This window comes from Argopecten irradians, chromosome 9 (assembly GCF_041381155.1).
Source record: "Argopecten irradians isolate NY chromosome 9, Ai_NY, whole genome shotgun sequence".
NCBI classification, from domain to species: domain Eukaryota; kingdom Metazoa; phylum Mollusca; class Bivalvia; order Pectinida; family Pectinidae; genus Argopecten; species Argopecten irradians.
The window spans coordinates 31395752-31419134 of NC_091142.1; the positions used below are offsets into that span (position 1 = coordinate 31395752).

At 35.3% G+C, this 23383-nt stretch overlaps 1 protein-coding gene across 2 annotated transcripts in view; it reads right to left on the bottom strand.

Moving 5' to 3' along the window:
- Window positions 1–22771, bottom strand: part of LOC138332077 (G protein-coupled receptor kinase 3-like) — a 99412-nt gene extending 76641 nt beyond the window's left edge. For both annotated transcript variants that reach the window (XM_069280026.1, XM_069280025.1), the window contains exons 1-2: window positions 22423–22771; window positions 22160–22236 (exon numbers count right to left, since the gene is read on the bottom strand). In XM_069280026.1, the coding sequence (XP_069136127.1) occupies window positions 22160–22236; window positions 22423–22535 (190 nt within the window). In that variant the 5' untranslated portion in view covers window positions 22536–22771. The remainder of the gene's footprint in view (window positions 1–22159; window positions 22237–22422) is intronic.
- Between the last annotated feature and the right edge of the window lie 612 nt (window positions 22772–23383).

A 23383-nucleotide genomic window follows, 5' to 3' on the forward strand; every position in this document is an offset into this window, starting at 1 on the left:
AAGCTAATTATGAACTTGCAGGGGTGGTTAAATTAGATTTAAAGATTCAATAATGTAAATATAATTACGAGTGCATGGGGAGTCTCACAGTGTTTTTGGAGACAGTGGTATATATATCTATGTTGTGTAGCTCTTTGTGTTTTTGGGAGAGTGTGATATATCCATGTTGTGTCTCCTTGTGATAGGGCTTTGATTTGCTTTATAGTGCCCAATACTTTATATGGGGCTCAAATGTGGCAATCTGATTAAAACCATATCTATATTTCAAATTGTTAATGTGGAAGCAGAAATCACCATTAAATATATCTGATGTTGGAAAGTCTCAGAACAGGCAAAAAACACAATTTCCATACACACTTGGGTTTCAAGCTATTCAATCCCAGTGGTGGTGGGATAACATGTTGGGAAGCCTTTACCATTGATCTATTGTAACCTGATCATGTGTTCTAATCTCACTCAACAAATGTGATCATCCATACAACTTTATCGGTTGTTAATAAATTTGTTTTAAAAATTTGTAGTTGCAAGCTAACATTTTCTTTCAATGCAATTGTGAATTATCTGCCCTTAGAATCGTGTGATATACTCTACAAAGGTGAACATTCCTGGAACAGCACCAGTGATCATGAAGTCACAACAGTTAGACAGAGGCAGACAGCCCCACTACAACTTTATAGCTAACACACGCTTTATTACTCTCATTAAGTAAGTTAGGTATTTTACACATCATATATATCAGGCTTTTTTATCGTGCTCTTTTAAATGTCAGTGCTAATGCATATGAAATTGGTAGAAAAGGCAAATTAATTAATGAAGCATCCTTAATACAATGTTGTACTACATAAATAGGCTTCAGTGACCCAGTTGCTTCAGCAATACTCCACTACTGCTCTGATCAACTTCATATGGGCCACCATTGTAATATAAGTAGACTTACCCTTAACATATGGGCCACAATTGTAATATAAGTACACTTACCCTTAACATATGGGCCACCATTGTAATATAAGTACACTTACCCTTAACATATGGGCCACCATTGTAATATAAGTACACTTACCCTTAACATATGGGCCACCATTGTAATATAAGTACACTTACCCTTAACATATGGGCCACCATTGTAATATAAGTACACTTACCCTTAACATATGGGCCACCATTGTAATATAAGTACACTTACCCTTAACATATGGGCCACCATTGTAATATAAGTTAATGATGTCCAACATTCTACCACTACCCTTCAACCTCCAGACCAAGATGATCATGGGGGCAAAATGACTATTGTGTCTGGCATTTTACCATTTGCCCTCTACCTCTTTAACATACATTCAATTACTTGCTCTCTTCCTCTATGCTATGAGGGCAAATTAATTATGATATCTGAGATTCTACCACATGCCCTCTACCTGTATATGTACCATGAGGGCAAAGTGATTATCATGTCTGAAGTTCTACCATCAAGCGTTGAAATTTTTGCTCATTTCACTTTCTTCAAATCAAATTAAATACATAATGATGGTAACATCTACATGCAAATTTATTAACAATCCTTACATGATCATAGTTTCATAACAGAGACACATAGCTGAATTTGACACACTACAAACAGTTTTGAAGCCAACTATTGAACGAAATTATATCCAAATGCAAAAAATATTGAAGTTTATATTATACATTTGTGGTATGGTTAACATTGATACACATCCTATCATGAAGCAGGTTTGTATATCTGTTGGTACCTAATCACATAGCACTACAGATACACTGTGGTATATAACATTCCAACAGAATTCACTAAAAATAAATATTTGTGGGCCTTCTATCACATCATTCACACCAAATCTCTTCTCGATAAAGATTAAAGGTACATGTAAATATTTGTAGGTAAGATTTCAAGTTTTTGACAACTAATGTTATAATTTTCTTGAAGATATTTATATTTGTGTGTTGCATACACCGGCATATAAGAGATATATCATGAAGTAAAATGTGATGGTGATTCATGAAGATCAAGGCAGCTGTCTTTTTCAAAGATAATTTCAAGTTATAGCTTATAAAAATGTTTTATGATTTATTTGTCTTTGTCCATTATATATCACATAATATTCACATGGATGGAAGACATGTTTTTGCCCGTTACCGACCCAGTATCATCCCTGATTATCCTGACAGGGGGCCATGGGTAGTACGATCAATCCCATGATTCTCGTATGTACAAAATCTACAAGGTCCTCTCTTCAAAATGACTGCAATAATGTCAGACCGTTCTATGTGAATATTGATACTAATCGAGGAAACAATGATATACCAGGTAGATCAAATGTTTCTTAACAGGCAATGATATATAACTGTAGCCAGGCAAGTCTGCTATAATCAATATTTGGGGAGTAGCACAAAGACCAGCACTGCCAGTCAAACGTTGTGTTTAGTTGTTACTTGTTGGTCAAACAGCCTTACACATACCTCCACCATTACTTTACATAATATCTTTGTCTGGGATTCTAAAGTCAGGCAAACAAAACTTGGGCAACTGAGTTTAAGTTTTTGAGGTATGGTGAAATCAGTGGTTCTTCATCCCTGTCCTCTGAGGAAAGAAAATCTATATAGATATGCCAAGGATCAACCCCGAGACTCAACACCAGTCACTTGATCACCATGGTCCCCAATATAACAATGTTGAGTGTATGGATCAAATTCTAAACCTGAACTCCTGAGCACAAAATATACATCTTCTATGATGGCCTCCATCCACTCCCTACCATGATTAAAGTGCTCAGCTGCCAATGGTATATTGAGTCATTGGAATGACCTAGGATATATATTGGTATATAAATGTATATATCTTATTTCTAAATAAATGGAGCCTTGCGTTCAGGTACAGGTCACGCTGGAGCTCCTCCCCATGACACCCTGTACATCTTATAAACCAACAGTCATGTGATTATAATAAATGGTTTCACCTTCTCACAACAACCAGGAAAACTTCAATCTCTACATGATAATGTGAAAGGATCATAATTTTCTTTTAAAATGATAGCTACATTATAAGTCGAAACTTATACCTCATAAATGTTGTCCAAGATTTACTTTTTTAATAAGGTCACCAAAATTGTAATGAGAAACTTTACTCCCTTGCAAAAATATTTGAATTGGAGTTATAATTAACACAAACTGGTATTTCTCCAAAAAAAGGCAATGATATATTAATATATGTAGAAGAGATAAGGTTATTCCAGTTTTAGAAATGACATTGATCATGTAGGTTATTTGGCACGAGATAAATGTAGATTCTGTTAAATCTATCTAAACCTGAAATGGTTTCATTCAGAAATGAGATTTGAATGATATCGTTATACAAATATAACATGTATATCTACCGCCGGAACAAGTCTCTCAAAAAAAGCTTTATGTAACAGACTAATTAACTTGAATTAATAATATATTTATTAATACTTCAAATTCATTATGGTACTACATTCATAACTTTACCTAAAGAGTGTACAATGGTAATGTCAATATCATCTATGTCTACAAACAGGAACATTAAAGATGGAGCTCCACCACACATACAGCATAAACAATACTTATCATTTAAACTATAACTGATGTTTAATCAAGAATATGTGTCTAATTAACATGAAAATGCATACAAAATAATTTGTGTACATCATTCCATATAGCGCATAGTGCCATAGACTTCTTTCAGGACACAATTTAAGCATTTTTAATAATTTTATATTGAAGTAGTAAAAGAAGCTCAAACATTTAAATAGTGTTAATGGTGTAACGAAATATTGACAATTTTCTGTAACTAAACAAAAATATTTATTTGTCTCCTTCTGCATGGTTATGATAGCAAAAAATACCATTCATCAGCTGTGTAGTATCTTTCTTTAAATATCGCAGGTACAAAATGTACATACGTTAAATATCGTGGGTACGTCATAAAGTACATATGTTAAATATTGCGGGTACATAAAGTACATTGGTTATATCTAGGGTGACTGAGAACAGATGCAGAGGGGAGGTTACACCCAGCGTAGGTTTCAGTATTATTGATTTCATGGGATGATTATCTGTAATCTTACATACCTGGAGGCAGTGTGGCTGTATCTAACTATACATCTGATATCACTACAGTTGATAACAATGTGGTTATATCTACTGAGACCAAGAAAAACAATATAATACTGCTGATATAGTTACAGACTGCTCACACCAAGAACCTAGATCAGCTGGATATTTACTATAGATTATTGCCCCTTTAATTTAAACGTGGAATAAGGTACACCATTGGAGTAAACTATTGCACAGCCCCAATTAATTGAATCTTTTTAATACTGTCATATAAGGAACTATATGGTATGATGGGCGCTATAACTATCAGAGCTCATATCACATATTTTTTGTTCTCTCTACTGGATTTTATTTCGATAATTCTGCTTTATTAAGTATACATCTCAGGGTTATTTCCCCTATATATTAAATGTCTTAATGCATTTACTCAAATACACACCATATATCTTATCTCTAAATCATGTTTTTCACAAATGTTTTGATCCTGATTCGTAATGTATTTGTAACCCACCAACTGCATGCTTGCATTATGTGCTCATTTCAAACTTTTCGGAATAGTAATGAATTATTTTCAATTGAAAAGCAATTGAGTAGTTTTGGAAATTTAAAGTTTTGTAATAATTACAATTTAGTTGAAATAAGATTTGACTTAAAGATACATGTGTATCACTATATTGTCGAATCTACAACACATGCTAACTGAGGCTTTTTAATATTTGCACCAAATCTATATCATTTACAAGCCAATACTTCAACAGGTGAACTAAAATTTGTAGACCTTATTTGACCCAGTAAGCACCCCATCCCTTTAAGAGCCCTTCCCACTTTTTTAAAGTCTCACTTTCACATATCTCCAATTCAAATTATGGAAACCAAACTTGCTTCTTTATTTGATATCTTTTGTAAATTGATTTATGACTTCTGTTCAATATGTTGTGCACTAATTTTAAGAAAGGGTAAATTTGGTTCTAATAAGCACCCTTCATTTTTTATTCAAATTATTTACCAGGTGTACTAATGGGTCAAATATGGTATGCTATGATCTGCTCTATATATTGCCTTTACATTATGTATTCAATATAAAGTACAAACTGACACAGAAACAATCTTAACAATGTATACAACAAACAATACCTCCAACGTCTTCCTTGATGACAAAGATACTAACTCCATCTATTGAGTCACTCAAATAAAACAACACCTGGAAATAGGGCCGCCATAGCTTAGTGGTTAAGATCTTTCAACTGACTGTAAACCAAGTATCTTTCGCGAATATCAAATTTTGTGATTTCTATTTCAAAACCAGTTCGCAAAGATAATTATTCCCCGCATTGAATAATTGAATGATAATTCCCATCAATATCGATGATGTAGGTATTAATTCGCAGAAATTAACATTTGCGAATTTACTTGGATTGTAAAATTTGCGAAAATAAATCACACGGGAATGAAAGTTGGTTTACAGTAAATAACTCACTACCTAAAGCCCTCCACCTTTGAGTTGCAAATTCAAATCTGGGCATGTGGAACAGCTGACACGTACTTATTCTGTATTTGCATATTACAGAGTTATCTGCACTTACTGATTATGACGTTATGTGTTTGCAAGAGTAACATCATGATAGAAAACGATGCGCTCACAAAATAGTGATGTCACAATGGATACCTACTCGCAAGGGAGCTAACTCTGTTATATACAACAAGAGGCCCATGGGCCTTAACGGTCATCTGACTCATGGCACAAAACAACAAAGTCACAGTATAAAGTATTGGTTAACGATTAATATAAACAATACAAGGAACTCCTTAGTTGAATATGTAAGTTTCTGAAATAGGTAAATGTCAATTGTTGAACAAACTTAGCTCTTCATCCATATATGGTTGTAACCCATTCAAGGATTAATATAAGGAGGAGTCAGATTTTAAAGCCAAATATCAACAAAGCTCCCATTTTGGACCTCCGCCGTACTATCCCCATGGGTCTTAGCTCTGCGGTCCTTTCTAAAATATGATTGTCCTTACCTAAAGTTCCTCCTTCTGAATCAAATAAAACCCCTATAGACCAATTTTCATTGAGATTGGAGACTGAAACATTAAAACAGGAAGTGGGCCAGGGGCCATCTTGGAATACCAAAATCTTTACGAAAATGTTTGCATGTTGTTCGGTATCAATTAAAACCCCTATAGACCATTTTCATTAAGATCGGAGACTGAAACCTGAAAAAAGGAAGTGGGCCAGCGGCCATCTTGGAATACCAAAATCTTTACGAAAATGTTTACATGTTGTTCGGCATCAATTAAAACCCCTATAGACCAATTTTCATTGAGATCGGAGACCGAAACCTAAAACAGGAAGTGGGCCAGCTAAAATTAAGAAAATTTGCCCTTTTGGGGTTTCACCCCTCAGCCCCTAGGGGTCGGACCAGACTCATTTATATAAAATATGATTGTCCATCCCCAATGATGTTTCACATTAAATATGGATGAAATTCATCCAAGGATGAAGGAGGAGTAGGATTTTAAAGCTAAAATTAAGAAAATTACCCCATTTGGGGCCCCACCCCTCAGCCCCTAGGGGTCGGACCAGGCTCATTTATAAAAAATATGATTGTCCTTCCCCAATGATGTTTTATAGCAAATATAGATGAAATCCATCCAAGGATAAGGAGTAGTATTTTAAAGCTAAAAATAACCTTTTTGGGGCCCCACCCCTCAGCCCCTAGGGGACGGACCAGGCTCATTTATATAAAATATGATTGTCTGTCCCCAATGATGTTTCACACCAAATATGGATGATATCCATCCAAGGATGAAGGAGGAGTAGGATTTAAAATTTCCCCTTTTGGGGCCCCGCCCCTCTGCCCCTAGGGGTCGGACCAGGCTCATTTATATAAAATATGATTGCCCTTTCCCAACAACGTTTCACACCAAATATGGATAAAATCCATCCAAGAATGAAGGAGGAGTAGGATTTTAAAGCTAAAATTAAGAAAATTTGCCCTTTTGGGGCCCCACCTCTCAGCCCCTAGGGGTCGGACCAGGCTCATCAATATAAAATATGATTGTCCTCCCCCAATGATGTTTCACACCAAATATGAATGAAATCAACCCAAGGATGAAGGAGGGGTAGGATTTTAAAGCTTAAAATAAGAAAATTTGCCCTTTTGGGGCCCCGCCCCTCAGCCCCTAGGGGTCGGACCAAGCTCATTTATATAAAATATGATTGTCGGTCCCCAATGATGTTTCACACTAAATATGGATGAAATCCATCCAAGGATGAAGGAGGAGTAGGATTTAAAAGCTTAAATTAAGAAAATTTGCCCTTTTGGGGCCCCGCCCCTCTGCCCCTAGGGGTCGGACTTATCTCATTTATATAAAATATGATTGTCCTTCCCCAATGATGTTTCACACCAAATATGGATGAAATCCATCCAAGGATGAGGAAAGAGTAGGATTTTAAAGCTAAAATTAAGAAAATTTGCCCTTTTGGGGCCCCACCCCTCAGCCCCTAGGAGACGGACCAAGCTCATTTATATAAAAGATGATTGTCCTTTCCTAATGATGTTTCACACCAAATATAGATGAAATCCATCCAAGGATGAGGAAAGAGTAGGATTTTAAAGCTAAAATTAAGAAAATTTGCCCTTTTGGGGCCCCACCCCTCAGCCCCTAGGGGTCGGACCAGGCTCATTTATATAAAATATGATTGTCGGTCCCCAATGATGTTTCACACTAAATATGGATGAAATCCATCCAAGGATGAAGGAGGAGTAGGGTTTAAAAGCTTAAATTAAGAAAATTTGCCCTTTTGGGCCCCGCCCCTCTGCCCCTAGGGGTCGGACTACTCATTTATATAAAATATGATTGTCCTTCCCCAATGATGTTTCACACCAAATATGGATGAAATCCATCCAAGGATGAGGGAGTAGGATTTTAAAGCTAAAACTAAAAAAATTTGCCCTTTTGGGGCCCCACCCCTCAGCCCCTAGGGGTCGGACCAAACTCATTTATATAAAATATGATTGTCCTTCCCCAATGATGTTTCACACCAAATATAGATGAAATCCATCCAAGGATGAAGGAGGAGTAGGATTTTAAAGCTAAAATTAAGAAAATTTGCCCTTTTGGGGCCCCACCCCTCAGCCCCTAGGGGTCGGACCAGGCTCATTTATATAAAATATGATTGTCGGTCCCCAATGATGTTTCACACTAAATATGGATGAAATCCATCCAAGGATGAAGGAGGAGTAGGATTTAAAAGCTTAAATTAAGAAAATTTGCCCTTTTGGGGCCCCGCCCCTCTGCCCCTAGGGGTCGGACTTATCTCATTTATATAAAATATGATTGTCCTTCCCCAAGGATGTTTCACACCAAATATGGATGTAATTCACTCAAGGGTTTAGGAGGAGTAGGCTTTTGTATAAATAGTTTTACGCACGACGCACGACGGACGGCGGACGGCGGACGGCGGACGGCGCACGGCGCACGGCGCACGACGACGGACGAAACACGATGACAATAGGTCATCCTGACCTTCGGTCAGATGACCTAAAAACGGAATACTGATTACTGGTCAGCAGTTGTTCTCCGAACACTTTCGCCACCTCCTAACCCTCATACATCATTAAATGATGTTGACTGTTAATTAGGATGTTAAATCTAGTCCAACCTGTAGTGGAGACATTATCAGACCAAATACTCCAAAGGAGTGAGCACTTACTGCTACCAAACACAAACACCAAGTTACGGATTATTTGATTACCAAAATCATTTCTCATGGACTCTGAAAATCACATTAACAATTGATACAAAACTACATGAAACATTCAATGTACAGTCAAACCTGCTCTAACGACCGCCTGTATATAACGACCGCCTGTCTATAACGACCGGTTTTTAGACTCCCCGTGCGTTTTTACTATATAATGGCACTCTGCATAACGACCACCTGTCTAATGTGGCTAACAACCGGTCGTTTTAGCCCCGTCAAAGTTGTATAACGACCGGTCCCTGAGATCGACTTTTCGAGTACGGAGTACAGTGTGTGTGTAGTAGCGTCCCTTTGACCTACTTCCGGTAATTAACTCCCTTTGTAAGCAAATGGCAGCCATTACTGAAGCCCAAGCTATGAATTGTTTATACAGTATTGTTTGGTTTATAACCTAGCGGTCGTAACATTTGAGGTACAAATATGGTTGCCAACTTAAGGATGGAAGTTTTAACGACCGTTTATGCCTATCAAAGACTGAAATTTTGTTCGCGAACGCCATGTGCACGAAAAGATCACTCGTAAAGCGTGATTTTGAAGCCACAACTCGGATGATACGGTAGGCAAAATAAAACATGCCGATTTATTTAATGTGTTCCGTTATTCATTGTCGATATTTAGCATTGTTTTATTACTAAGAAATGGCCTGTACTTAAGATATTTCAAATTAGGCCAATAAATTTACGTTCTTCTTCTTTACGATTAGAGTCAGTCGGATTATCGCCCGTTGTGACCCGGGTATATTCTCGACTTGTTTCTAAATAAAATACGGTCCGATTTCTTGGTAGAAATGTTACTGAAAGTTAATATGTGTACCTGCATTGTGATTTTAATAGTTTTTAGACTGTATATTGTGAGAAAACGCCTCCAAATCGATCTTTCATGTTCCGAGATTAATCCGTCAAAACTGGTTACACGGCAACATTACATACGACTTGCCAGCGAGAATGTGTTGTAAAAAAATATTACACGCATACATTTTCTGAAAATAATCGTTCACAGATAATTCCGGGCCATGTGAAGTCAGTAATTAGGTAATGATTATGTTCATAGCTGAAAAAAATCTACTATGTATCAAAACGGGTGATTTTGTTATGATCGAAATTTCCGATTGCATTAAAATAAAACGAACACAAATCATGGAAATATATTGAGACAATTATTTCTTAAATAATGCATGACAATAAATATATAAACATCCAGTAGCAGATCTGTTTTGTATTAATACACTTCTGTCTTATTTACTGGCTCATTGGTTGGCATGAAAGCCCCAACCTGTCTATAAAGGCAACCTGTCTATAGTGACCGTTTTTCTGTCTCCCCTTCAGTGGTCGTTATAGACAGGTTTGACTGCATATATCTCTTGGACTCCGATTCTAACAATAATACATACTTAGAATCATTGATGTAAAAGCATTTTATTCTGGAAAAAAAAATCAATGCAATAATGTCATCTGCCAAATCACATTTTATTGCGATTGGAAATAAAAACAAAATACAATAATTGTGACATCAAAAGAAGTTTTAGTAATCAGGCGTATTATTTAATTCTCTGCGGTCCTGTTGATCAAATGAAATCTCCCAGGTAGAGAAGATTATTTGTGTACACATTGATTTCCTTGTATAACTACACGGCCATAGGGAGATACCTGCAGGGCTATGTGAATTGGGGGTGGCAAGTTACATAGTATGATATTTTCCCATTTTTATCACTTTGTATACCAGTCTTTGTATCATGGTGTCATTGAAAAAATGTCAACTGAAATATGATGAGGACTTGTGTCATTTTAGTATAGAACGCCCACACACTCTTAAAGAGTGTTAAATAAAACATATTAGATATTGATAACAGAGTGACTTTTACATTTAGGTTTGATGTCTGGAATTACAAAGCTTTCGATATTAGCAACAACACATAAATGTATAAACAAACATCATAATTACGTATATATATATATTACAAACATTGTTTTGTTTTGTTTTTTCCCTTCTACTTATGTTCCAACAAAAAATATTTTTATGTGCCATTCTAGCAGACAGCCAAGTTGACATTTGTCCATATGGTACATTATTCATTACTACATATTGAATTAGATCGCAGTGCTGGATCCAGAGTATTTATGATACAGGGGATGTATATATCCCATCATTAGAATGTCCAGCTCTATAAGGACCTATAACCTGTTGCCTCCTACGTATTCTATACAAACCATATACAAGAGGTCAAGCATTTCATTGGACTGATAATCATACAAAGATATAAAGACTTTTTTAGCATTAATCTGAGTTTTAATTCATGAGACTCATTAACATGAAAAAACCTTTGATGTCAGTAGAATTAGTAATTTACTGATATATATGTACCACTGATAACTGTTAAAGATACTTATAAATAGATAGCCTGTCCAGGATATGGACCAGCTGACCACTCTGGTCGTTACCAAATTAATCATTGATGACATTACTGTGACCTGGCAAAGGCCAAGGTCATATTTACAGATGAAGGTCATAATAGCTTAATAAATTAAGCTGAAAACTGGCCATGATCATGATTGGCTGATCAAAAGCTGAAAGGTTGTTATCTTGTAAAATGATAAAGTTCTGTACATTTACACTCTGTAGGTATGTGGAGTTTTGACCACTGACCTTAATTAGATTTTGGCCAAAAAGTGGTTATAATTTTATACATGTATATTGCACCAGTGCAGTGAGTCTGAGTGGTGTGATTGGTGCAGTTTAATGTACTTCAGTGCTTAATATTCACAGACTATACCACACTTACTGATTAGCCAGTTATTAATTACAATTTAGAGGTCAGACTGTAAAACGTATTGTCAAGTTGACCTTTTCAAATTGACTTTGATAGATTTTAACAATTATAGGGCAGTTATTTTTCCACAGCTTCCAACAGATTTGATCATAACATGCCTCATTTAACTCTAAATCTAAAACAGCTGATTGTCAAATAACATGGGTGAGTGATTTAACAATGCACAATACCCAATTAAGACTTCCTGAACACATGCTTAAAACAACTCAACACCTGGTATTTCAAAAACTTTTGAAATCTCGCTCGGTTTTTTCTTTCAAATTATATCACAGCGAAAATACCTAGTACTTCAAAGATGTTATCTATATATCAGAAAGGAATGCTCAGAATCATTGCTTGATAAACCAGAATCATTGTATATATCATATTATAATTATATAGACCAGAAATAACATAACGTGTTACATATGTAGCTGATGACAAAAATCATTTTGTAACATCAAAGCCCGCCACATGTCCATGCTACTACCGATACCAATCCAGCACTTCCATTTCTAATTGAAATTGATCAAACTTAAAAAAAAATCATCTCTGTAATCAATAACAAAACCCATTTTCTAGATTCATTACTGTTATACAAGCAAAGAAAAAAATTATCTATCACAAAAAATAAATCCTGAAGTCTAATTAATTAAAGAAACCATTTTTTTGATTAGCTTCCTCCCTTTCTCACCACAGTGTACAGGTGTAATATAGTAAAACTCAGCAGTTCAGCTGCTTTTCCAATACCACATTCACTAACAGTGTAAGTTAGTACAGTGGAGATGCACTGTGTTCCCTGCAAGGTGCTTCAGTACAATTAGTCAGAGAACGAGATTCTAATTCAGTTCAAAGAACAGATGACAGCTTACTGAGACAGAATATTTACAAAGTTAACAATGTTTTAAATCTGTTAATAGTATTAACAGCTACTGGTGAAATTTATGAGGGATTTGGCGGCCTTTTAATATGCACAGCTATCAACATTGTTTCATTCAAAGTGCAGTGGGAGTGCAGGTTACCTATCTATAGAAACGATTCATTGATACATACATATGGCTCACATAATCTACTTGTTGTATTAATTACTTGGGTACTTCAGTGAATTTATCTGAGAAAATCAGAAGCAGATTCAGAAAGAGAGTGTAGTTTATTGTGGGCTTTTTGATGCTTCTGCTGCAATAAAGTCAACAGCAAAATGAATCGGTTCCAGAACATCAAAAATAAAATGTCGTTATTAGTGTGTTTTAAACAGTTATTTATAATAGGGAGAATCAGTACAAATAATAGGAAACTGATCACATCAGGAAAGTCTGACCCAGACTGTAGAACAAAACTGATCAACTATGAGTAAACGGTTAACAGTATCGAGGGAGACAACCTTTGATGGAAATATCCAAGATAATGAACTACCGGTCAGTACTGTTGCTGTACTCTAACCAAATAAACTGATTGGCCCATTATTTCATTAAGTAATGTTGTCTCCAGCGACTAAAAAGAAACTCAATCTCAAAAAGGGGAAACAACTCCACATCAAGGAAGCATGATCATGCTGTACATGTTTTATGGAACACCTTTAACAGTCAGAACAGTCGGACTGGGACAAGTTTTCAGGTTGTAATATTAATGTTTCGGCTTGCTGCTCAGAAGGGACGAGTCTTCAAATGTCCCACCTTGCTTAACCTTTAAAGGGACAATTCTTCCTCAAATATCCCTGCTTGCTATACAGTTAAGAGGTTCTTCTTCAAATATCCCAGCTTACTATACAGTTAAGGGATCTGGACAATTTTTCTTCAAATGTCCCGTCTTGCTGTTCAGAGGAGACTATTCTATCTTCAATGCACTGACTTGCAGTTCAGGCAACAACAACTACATCTAAAATACCCAGATTTGCTCTTCAGGGATGCCAAAAAACCATAGGCAAACAGTAGTTAAAACTTTACACTTGGTGAAGGAGCTGAGACAAGGATTATGGAGCATATTTAACATTTGCCATGCATCCACAAACATTCTTCAACTAAAATCTTGTACATATCATCTGTAATCTTTACAAATCCTCAACATGGATTCAGATATGTATCCAGTAGTTATTTACAGCCGCAGTATGTGTTAGCACAGTAGTGTGATAATCCTAATGACCCTGTCTATAATTAACAGGCTATTCATACCACTAACAATGCCAGCCGATTCACACTGAATCTATAACAGACCAGTCTCACGGGTACCTTTTTACTCATTAATATTCATAAGTCGTGATTAGCATCTACCATATACTACACAGGGCAGTAAACCAATAGCATGATCAGAGACTGCAGCAGTAGCAGGTATCAACCAGGTAACACATGTCATCTCAACCAACAACTGTACACAAGCATTTTATTTAGACAACGTTAAAAGGTATCATATATAGACTATCCTTTCTGCTTTCAAAGCAATGAAATTTAATTGATGTTTAAATCAATTAACGAAGATACAGGACAGTTAGGTCCTGGATTAATTGTTCAGCTTGTAATTATACCCTTCAATTCACAACAATTACAAGGGCTCATTTTGATATTTTGATTATACAGTACATGTATTAATCAAAATTGGTGTAGGATTCAGAGTATTTTGAACAATATGGGAAGAAATGTTAATGAATATATAATGTATTGAATAAACAATTGATTATTATTGACATTATTTCCAGGTAAGTGACTTGAACATCCTAATATCAAATGACCAATTGATAAGAAAAGCATTCTACCTAAATTCACATAAATAAAGGAAAGATTTCACTGATTTGTTTATCTAACAATATCAGAATGGCAATCACATTGTTATAGAAAGATTTCATGGCCCATTGATATATAAGTTTCCTGGCCTTACAGGAAATACACTAACTTGATGTTGATTTTCCTGATCATGATAGTCTAGTTAGAATACTATAGACAGATAGTGTGTTCAACTATATAGTTGATAGCATAGAAAGTATGTACAGTCAAAACTGACTTAACAGTCTATTGATATAAATCAACTGCTTGATAAGACAACTTTCTTTGGGTCCTAATTATATAAATAGTCAATTTCAACGCAATGTATGCTTTCTATAAAGGCCATTAATTGGCTATCAAGGCCATTTAGGTAGTCTAATCAGGCACCCAAATCTAGTTCATTAATTCCTAATTCTGACGTGTACCCACATGGAGTTCTCAAAACTTTGAAATAATCTACCAAAAAAAGCATTGTTAGACAGTACTACTAGTCCAAATCAAAAACCATCACTGATAACCCCCAAAAAAATTATTGTTAGACATCCCCCCCCCCCCCACCCCCCCGGTAATTATAATTAGCTGCATTTTTATTTTCAAAAGTGTTTGAATATTCTTCAAAAAACTACAAGCTTAAGTTAAATGGTATTACAATGATTCTTTAATATTACAGTTTCTCCTCTAAGTTAAAAGGAGTATAAATACAATTTGAAGGTGAGGAATTCAAACCCAATGGGAAATATATATCTTTCCACAAAGTCACCAGGAAATGTCATAATTTGTTACATATATAATATAAACTATGATATAATATAATTAGCTTCATACCCCTGAAAATACATATTTAGGCTCTTCTAAATCAAAGACTAGATCAGTCCATTATGAAATTCCTTGGGTACAGGATTAAGTACTCAAAATTTGAGCCTAAGTATCACTTAAGTATTACCACATAAAACTGTGGGAGCCAGGTGTGATTACACCTATCAACCATCAGGTGATTATAGCTATGTTGTATATCTTTTACTTATAGGCATCATGTGGTTCAAGGTCATAGTTTGCGTAGGAAAATATTATGCATTTTATGCTTAGAATTTCAATACTTAAAATCAAAAGAATGAATCAAAGGTTACCAAATTGAAAAAAGAGAAAGCTGGCAATGTGGACTTGTTTAAAGAGCCAAATAAGGCACCACATGCATACATATAGGCACAAGTTGAACAGGTCAACATTGGTCATGATCATTTGTGTGTATATGTGAATTACAGTTATACAATAAATTTGAGATTGGTGGAATTGAGGCTGTATATCATCTATCTGTCAGCCAGTGCTGATTAAGTTCAGCACCATTCACAGAGTTGTCCCCATGTTTAATCAATAGTTAGAGAATAGATGGCAATACTAGCTCCACCCCATCATTGACCAGCACTATTTATACTGTATAGAGCAGGTTTAAACCACATCTGTCGTTGTTTGTTGTGTAAAATTTGCATTCACGTTACACAAATGGTCAAAGGATCGCCATATACTCATAACACAAATGGTCATGGATGGTCATGCATACATATGTTACACAAATGGTCAAGGATGGACATATACACTTTACACAAATGGTCAAAGATGGACATATGGACATACACTTTACACAAATGGTCAGAGAATGACCATATACTCGTAACACAAATGGTCAAAAGATGGCCATATATGAGATGTGAAGGTTAATAGCTATAGTTGTAATGGATCGCCAGCAATTAAAATCCTACAAACTTCTCTAGCACAATTAGAGAATTTTTTTCAATGTGTTTAATGTCATCAAACATACTATCTATCTACAAAATCTGACAAAATGTAAAAATGATTCTGTTGCCAGAGCAATAAAATCTACAGTTTAGCAGTGACACATTGCCATCACATATCACTGATGCATCTAATTGAAGTTCCTTGCTAAGTTTGCCAATTTGAAAGTTGCAAATGTACATTTCAGTTTTACCAAAGGTCTGTATAGGTAACAGCTAGTGTGAATGGTAACACAGAAAAGAAATTACCAAGGCACTAAGCTTAGCGATTTTATAAAACAATGAAACAAAGAGCATTTCTCTTCATAAAGACTTTTTCCAGTGATTTAAATCTGTCAGAAACTTACATAGTACTGACAGATATAAAATTAACTGGAAAATAACATATAGGATACAGGCATCTATAACTATATAGCATGTGTGAGAAAACAAGAGCACGATTATTTCCTGTTCAAGTGAAAACTTTCAAATCAAATCAAGCTACCATTAACTTGATTAGGATGCCTGCAGTCAAATTGATGAAGTGGAATATCTGCAGGTCTAAACTGTAGGCCCATCCATCCACACAGAAACAATAGGAGTATTGATTGTCTCTATCTACAAGCCTCTATATACACCGTAATAAATGGGATACTTCATGTTAAACTTCTCAGACATAAATACACTGCATATCTCATCAGTGTCCATTTCACCGTAAATACAGTGATTTCTGATCAACATTTTATCTTCTAACCTGTCTAGTCGACCAAGAAACAGTGAAAATCTGTCTAAAAGGATACTCAAAATATAGCATGTACTATAAACAGATAGATGTGTAAACTACTGTATACATCGACTTACGATTCAGTTATGTAACATTTTTAATTAGTTTCATATTCTATAGCATTAATAATGAATCCTATCATAAAAGGATAACTGATAAACAATAAAAACAAAAAAATCAATTGTGTAATATTACTGAAATATTTCAGATCATAAAATGTATAGCAGTTAAAAGAAATCCTTTACAATTAAAGCTCACAGACCGATATAATAGACAAGTCCTCGATTTCTCAAAACAAGTGCAAACTTATATTAGTCAAAACATTTTTTCCTTACGTAACTATATGAAAATTTATGTTTTAAGTCAGTTTTTGACTTAAGTTTGTTTCGAGAAATCAGGGCCAGATGCATATGTCTGCCCAAAATAAGCCTTTCGGCCAGGAATGAACAGCTAAGGCCTAAAAAAAAATATGTTTCAGGTACCCCTACCTACCCTATTTTTTCTTCCGACCCTAGCTATTTTATCACACTTTTTCAAAACCAAAATGTTGTGTATGAAGTTTTCAACTTTCAACTTCAAATTTTTGCGCATGCTTTAAGTTTATCCAGATAAAGTTCAATTACGAATATGGTAATGAGAAATAAAAGACTTCTAGCCAGCCTAAAACCTGATAAGACAACTTACATAGGTATTATCAAATTACTTTTTAATGTAGTTATAAAGCCACTTGACCCCTCCCTCACCCCTCCTAAAAAAATAAAATAAAAAAATTAAATTAAAAAAAATCACGACCGACCTACCCTATTTTTTCAGTCATGTAACCTGAAACACACATATAATTTTTTTTGGCCTAACCCATCCAGTCCTTGACCACTCGGACGTACATTGTATAGTGACTGTGGACACCGAATCTATTTAACAAATATCCATTACAGAAAACTATGTGAATCTGAAACATATCGTTTTTAAAGAGGCATGAAGCATGTTATTTTTAACGACTTGTATATGTCTCTGGAGTTATCTCCCCTGGTTGTGGTGGTTGCTGTACATGTAGTTTAATTAAATTACAGCCCAGCGTTTACCATAATGGAGCCTGCTATACAATGCCACATTGATTTATGATGCTTGTAATCGTGATTTCCTACCCACAATACCCAACCATTTAGGATCTATCAACGGTTTGGTAGATCAGTAACAAACTTATTTTGTTTCTAATTTCCCTGTTTGAGTTATATTAACAGCCTGCTGGGAGAAGATCAATGGGCTGGCTTATAGGTGTAATGAATAGTGTTCAATGATCAATGGCTGCAATCCACAGAACTCAGCTGATGGATGTTATTTCTAGATTGTTTAACTTTAAAAAATGCACTTTTACTAATCAAATACATAAAATATAATATGTAAATATCCCTTTAAATGTTTAATTAAAGAAGTAGTACATTTCGTACCAGGACAAATAGCATAGTATTTTTTTGTAGATAATGATATTGACCAACCAATTTGTTTGTTAGAATTGTTTTATTAGTTCAATTAACATATGGTGGCCGAGTGGGAGAGATTTTCTGACATACTAACACAAAGTTTCCTCCTCTTGGTTGCGAGTTTGACTCCCATGACTTATAATTAGGAGCAGTTTCCAGGTTCGGTATGGTCAGAGGTCATTTGGGTTTTTTTCTGAGTATCCTCCTGTTTTCTTCCACCTCCTAAACCTAGGACATTCTTAAGTGACCTGGCTATTGAGTATAATTGGACATATTCAACCAATACAATCTAAGCAACATTTTGTGTGTGACTTGAAAGCTGCATTACATTTGTTAGTCACTTTGAGATAACTGAGCCAAGAACTATTGCTGCTGGGATCAGAGGATAGACAATCTGGCCACTCTGTACCAGTACTGAAAATGACTATATTCTCAACACTCTTCAAAAATTTAAAATTGAATGTAGGCTTACCATTCTTCAATCTTGATATGATAATGTCAAATAATACGAGACCAGAACCAAATAAAACAATTATAACTTTGTCTTTCCGCTGGTGGGTTGAATGCTATTTTATCTCTTCAACCCCTAAATGCAATAGAAAAGGTTATATGCAAGAGTGTAGAAGAGACTTTAGCAGAAACCTGATTTCAACCAAAAATTCCATGTCCAGTTTGGCCAGTAGCTGGCAATGTCAAGTTCATGAAGAGCTTATAGTAGCAAACTAAAGGTGGAAGACTTAAGCTTATTGCAGAATTTTACCAGACCCTTTATATGGTGCTATAGCTAGTGAATCCTGATATACACATGTACACCATCCCAGAGACCCCATACCCGACCTCTTTTTCTACTTCAGTATCATTCTCCCCAGTAGAATGATAACAGGAACCTATTGTAATTAAAATAAGAAATAAGATGGAGCAGCAATATTAATCAACACACCTCATTATATAGAAAGTCAGTAAAGATACAGATATAGCTGCTAATTAAATGTCAGTGGAAGAATTTATATAGTGTTGAGACAAAAAAAATAAAACGTGTACTTTAAAGGGACATTAACATAATATAACAGCTTCTCTGATGTGTGTTACGTTTAGAAACACAAGTGTAATTACATATCATCTAACATGAAATTAACCATGAATTTGACATATGTGAACACATTTGCTTAGTTCTTGACATTTTACCTCAATGTTACACGGAATTTTTTTTCCATCAACATGATCTGCTATCATATGTACAATGGAATTTCTGTAAAACTTTTATTACCATTAAATATTCATCCCACACGACAGTCATCGGCTCTGGTATTACCAACAGGCATGTATTAAATTCACTTGGAATCATGAAATATATGTGTCAACTAAATGTGCATAATAATCACCTGAAGTGACAGTGTAAATGAATATGATGAGATGTAAGAATTAAACCTATCGCTTGAAAACATTTGTCATATCCAGGTTTATTATTTCCCCACATACAAATCTAATATGATAGTTTTACTTTGGCATTATTTCATTCATTTTGAATTTTTGCATTATGTGGGGCGACATTAAGAAACAAATCTTCATAATTTAAATTCTGCAGCAAATTAAATGCATAGTGCTTAACTATAAACCTGTGATTAGGCTGGTTAAAGTCTTGCCGCACAATTTTTATTGTACATGTGGTTTATCTTGTGTCCTATTAAAAGAGAGGGTCACTGGGCCACTGTGGCCGAGTGGTTAAGATGTCTTGACATATTACCACAGGCCCTCCACCTCTGGGTCACGAGTTTGAATCCCATTTGGGGCAGTTACCAGGTTCTGGCCGTTGGTTGGTGGTTTTTCTCTGGGTACTCAAGCTTTCCTCCACCACCAAACCTGGCATATCCTTACATGACCCTAGCTGTTAATAGGATGTTAAACTAATAAAACCCAAACCCGCTATTTCACTGAAGCGTTGAGCTATCCTGCCAGACACCTTATTACTTAAAATAAATATTGGTTGTAAACCCAAAACTGATTGAATCTTGGCTATCAGATTACTCTTATTAAAGTTTGTTTTTTATGTTCATATATATACAAAAATAATTTTATATATACAAAAATAATTTCAACTTTTCATCTGCAGTTTGACTTTTCTTTCAATTGCCATTTACCCTTATAATGCAAGCAAACCTTTACAATTCATCATGGCATATTCCTAGTATGAATCCATTTTCTCCCTATTTAAACCAACATTCAATTTCTGAATGAGGATTAATTCAGGTTTAGATCACTTTTAACCACATTAACAGTCATGGTCTTTTGGACATGCTGGCATGGGCTTAGGAGGTAGAGAAAAGATAGAATGAATATATATACATACCCGGCCTACTATACCTTTCGGCCAGGTACGAATTGGTCCCTATGTGTCGTAGTGGAGCACTGCCTCCGAAAATCGCTCAGGCATGGTTTTCTATACTTTTTTGTAGGTTTCCAATTATTTTATGCATATACATGCATTTACATATTATTTTTGTCCAAAACAAACATACCATAACTACCATTCTTAATAACTACCATACCGCTCATAAGATGTCAAATTCACAAATTGTTGACTTGCCGTATAAATTCCCTTCAGAAAGACCTTCGTATGTATTATGTACAAAAATAATGCCTGGATGAGAATTTGATATTTTATGTGGTTCATTGCCTAGTAGGTAAGCGATACCAAACAAGTACGATAAAAATGCAAACAAACGTTTTATCATGGTTTGCATAAGCATTACTTTGCTCCATTAGCAGTGATAGGCACCAATTGTAGCTCTAAAGACGACACCATTTTCTGTCTAAAAGTCTTTCGAGCTACATTGCAGCTAGAGAAAAGACAGAGTATCCAGAAAAAACCACCAACTTACGTTTATAATTTTATTGGTTTAACGTCCTTTAAACAAGCTAGGTCATGTAAGGACGTGCCAGGTTTGTTGGTGGAGGAAAGCCGGAGTACCCGGAAAAAAACTACTTGCCAGCGGTCAGTACCTGGCAACTACCCCACATGGGATTCGAACTCGCAACCCAGAGGTGATATCTAAAATCTCATTTATGACAATATACATACAGTTCAGAAAATTCATAATCTGAACAATTGCTGCCATTATATATTTAAGTATACCGACATGAACATATCATATATAGGCCAATCAATGCCTGCATTATATATCTGTAAATATAAAGCAATTAAAAGGATAATACATCAAGTTGATTTTTTTAGTTATCCTGAAAAGTCTATATCTTAACACCCTAACCTAGTTTGTATATATCCTACCCTATACCTGTTGCCATTGCAGATCTATAAATAGTAACATTATTCTAAACACTGGTTGTTAATATACTACCTAATTTACGAGTCAACATTCACATTTACCATTCTAAAATATAAATGTTTCCCAAATAAAATGGTGATCTTTCTTCCTATAAATTTACATGCATGCCTCATCTGTTAAAATTTAATCATGCATTTGCACTGATATCAGGGTTTGTTATTTTGTAAACAAACACTTTCAGTTAAAAGGAAATTTTGATCACCATATTATACCATATAACAATATAGCATATCGTGTGGGCCGGGGATATATTAGAGACAATATATGATATTAAAATATCAGGAGTATGCTGATGGGTCCAGAAAGCTCAGTCACATCGGCCCAGCTATCCTCATCATCAACTGACTTCCGTGTGTATATTAGCTTACCGATCTTCTGTCCAAATATCTTATCAAACGTTACTTCCCCAACCTTCGTCAAATGCTTGTGCATTACACTTCGGACACTGAAATGTATAAAAATGTTGAGGGTTTGTAAATATTGTAGACAAATGCTTCTGATACAGAGATCACTGTTCCTACAGCATAATAATCAACAAAAATCGCATATGATAATCACCTCATCTTCTCCACATTTTTATTCCTATTTTTCAAAGAGAGTATATCGGGTTTTCTAGCGATTAATAACATACCTTGGATCAGGCAGAATGATCTTCTTGCTAGCTCGAGCCGCTGGAGTGTTTTTACTCTTTTCCATAGCCATCAGATAACTGACATCGGCCAGCACAGCTTCGAGATCCGCCATCTTGTTTTCACCGTATGCCGATCTCTCCACTCAAACAGAACCTGCGGAGGATTTCTCCCAGACGTGGACAGAAATCACATGAAAATGAACACGCTTACCACTCATCACATCATTAACTTCCTACATTGTAGCTCATGGCATCATAGATCACTAGGATAATTCCCTATTTCTTGTATAATCCGAGCGAATACACAAGCTATCGCAAAGCCGCATATAAAATGAGGAAAGCGGTGTGTGTAAATATTAATTAGTAGTGTGTGTGTGCTGTGTATGTGTGCTTAGCGTGCGCACAAAACGCAACAAGGGAGGTTGGAAATTTACTTAAGATGTACTATTTTTCAACCTGTTTTAGCAATTACAACGATTTTTATATATCTGTAGCAACAACGTTGAGGCGAATTGTTTATTCAAATGCTACGCTTGTTATTTATGTAGACAACTTGGTAACGACGTTCAAAGCGATGTGTGGTTCGCTGAAAATTAATGTTAATCTATGCTAATCAGCTCACAAGCTGCCAAGTAATACGGCCAAGATTAATCAGTTCCCCATACTTATAAACAGATTAAAATGATCAACACTTTGTCTAGACAAATACTTTTAAACCGAAGGATATTCGAATTTTTAGCAAGAACAAAATCAATATATCGTAGCCTAAAATGAACCTAAAAGTACCCGTTCGTGTATTCAAATAGATCAATTAGTAATATGGTACTGCTGCACTTGCAAGAAAGGACACTCTTGTAAAATCAATTAGTGTTATATTAATCGTTAATCGTTATTGTTTCTTTCTGAGGCTGCAATTCCAGATGCATTGATTCTACTATACAGTACTGTATTGAATTATAAT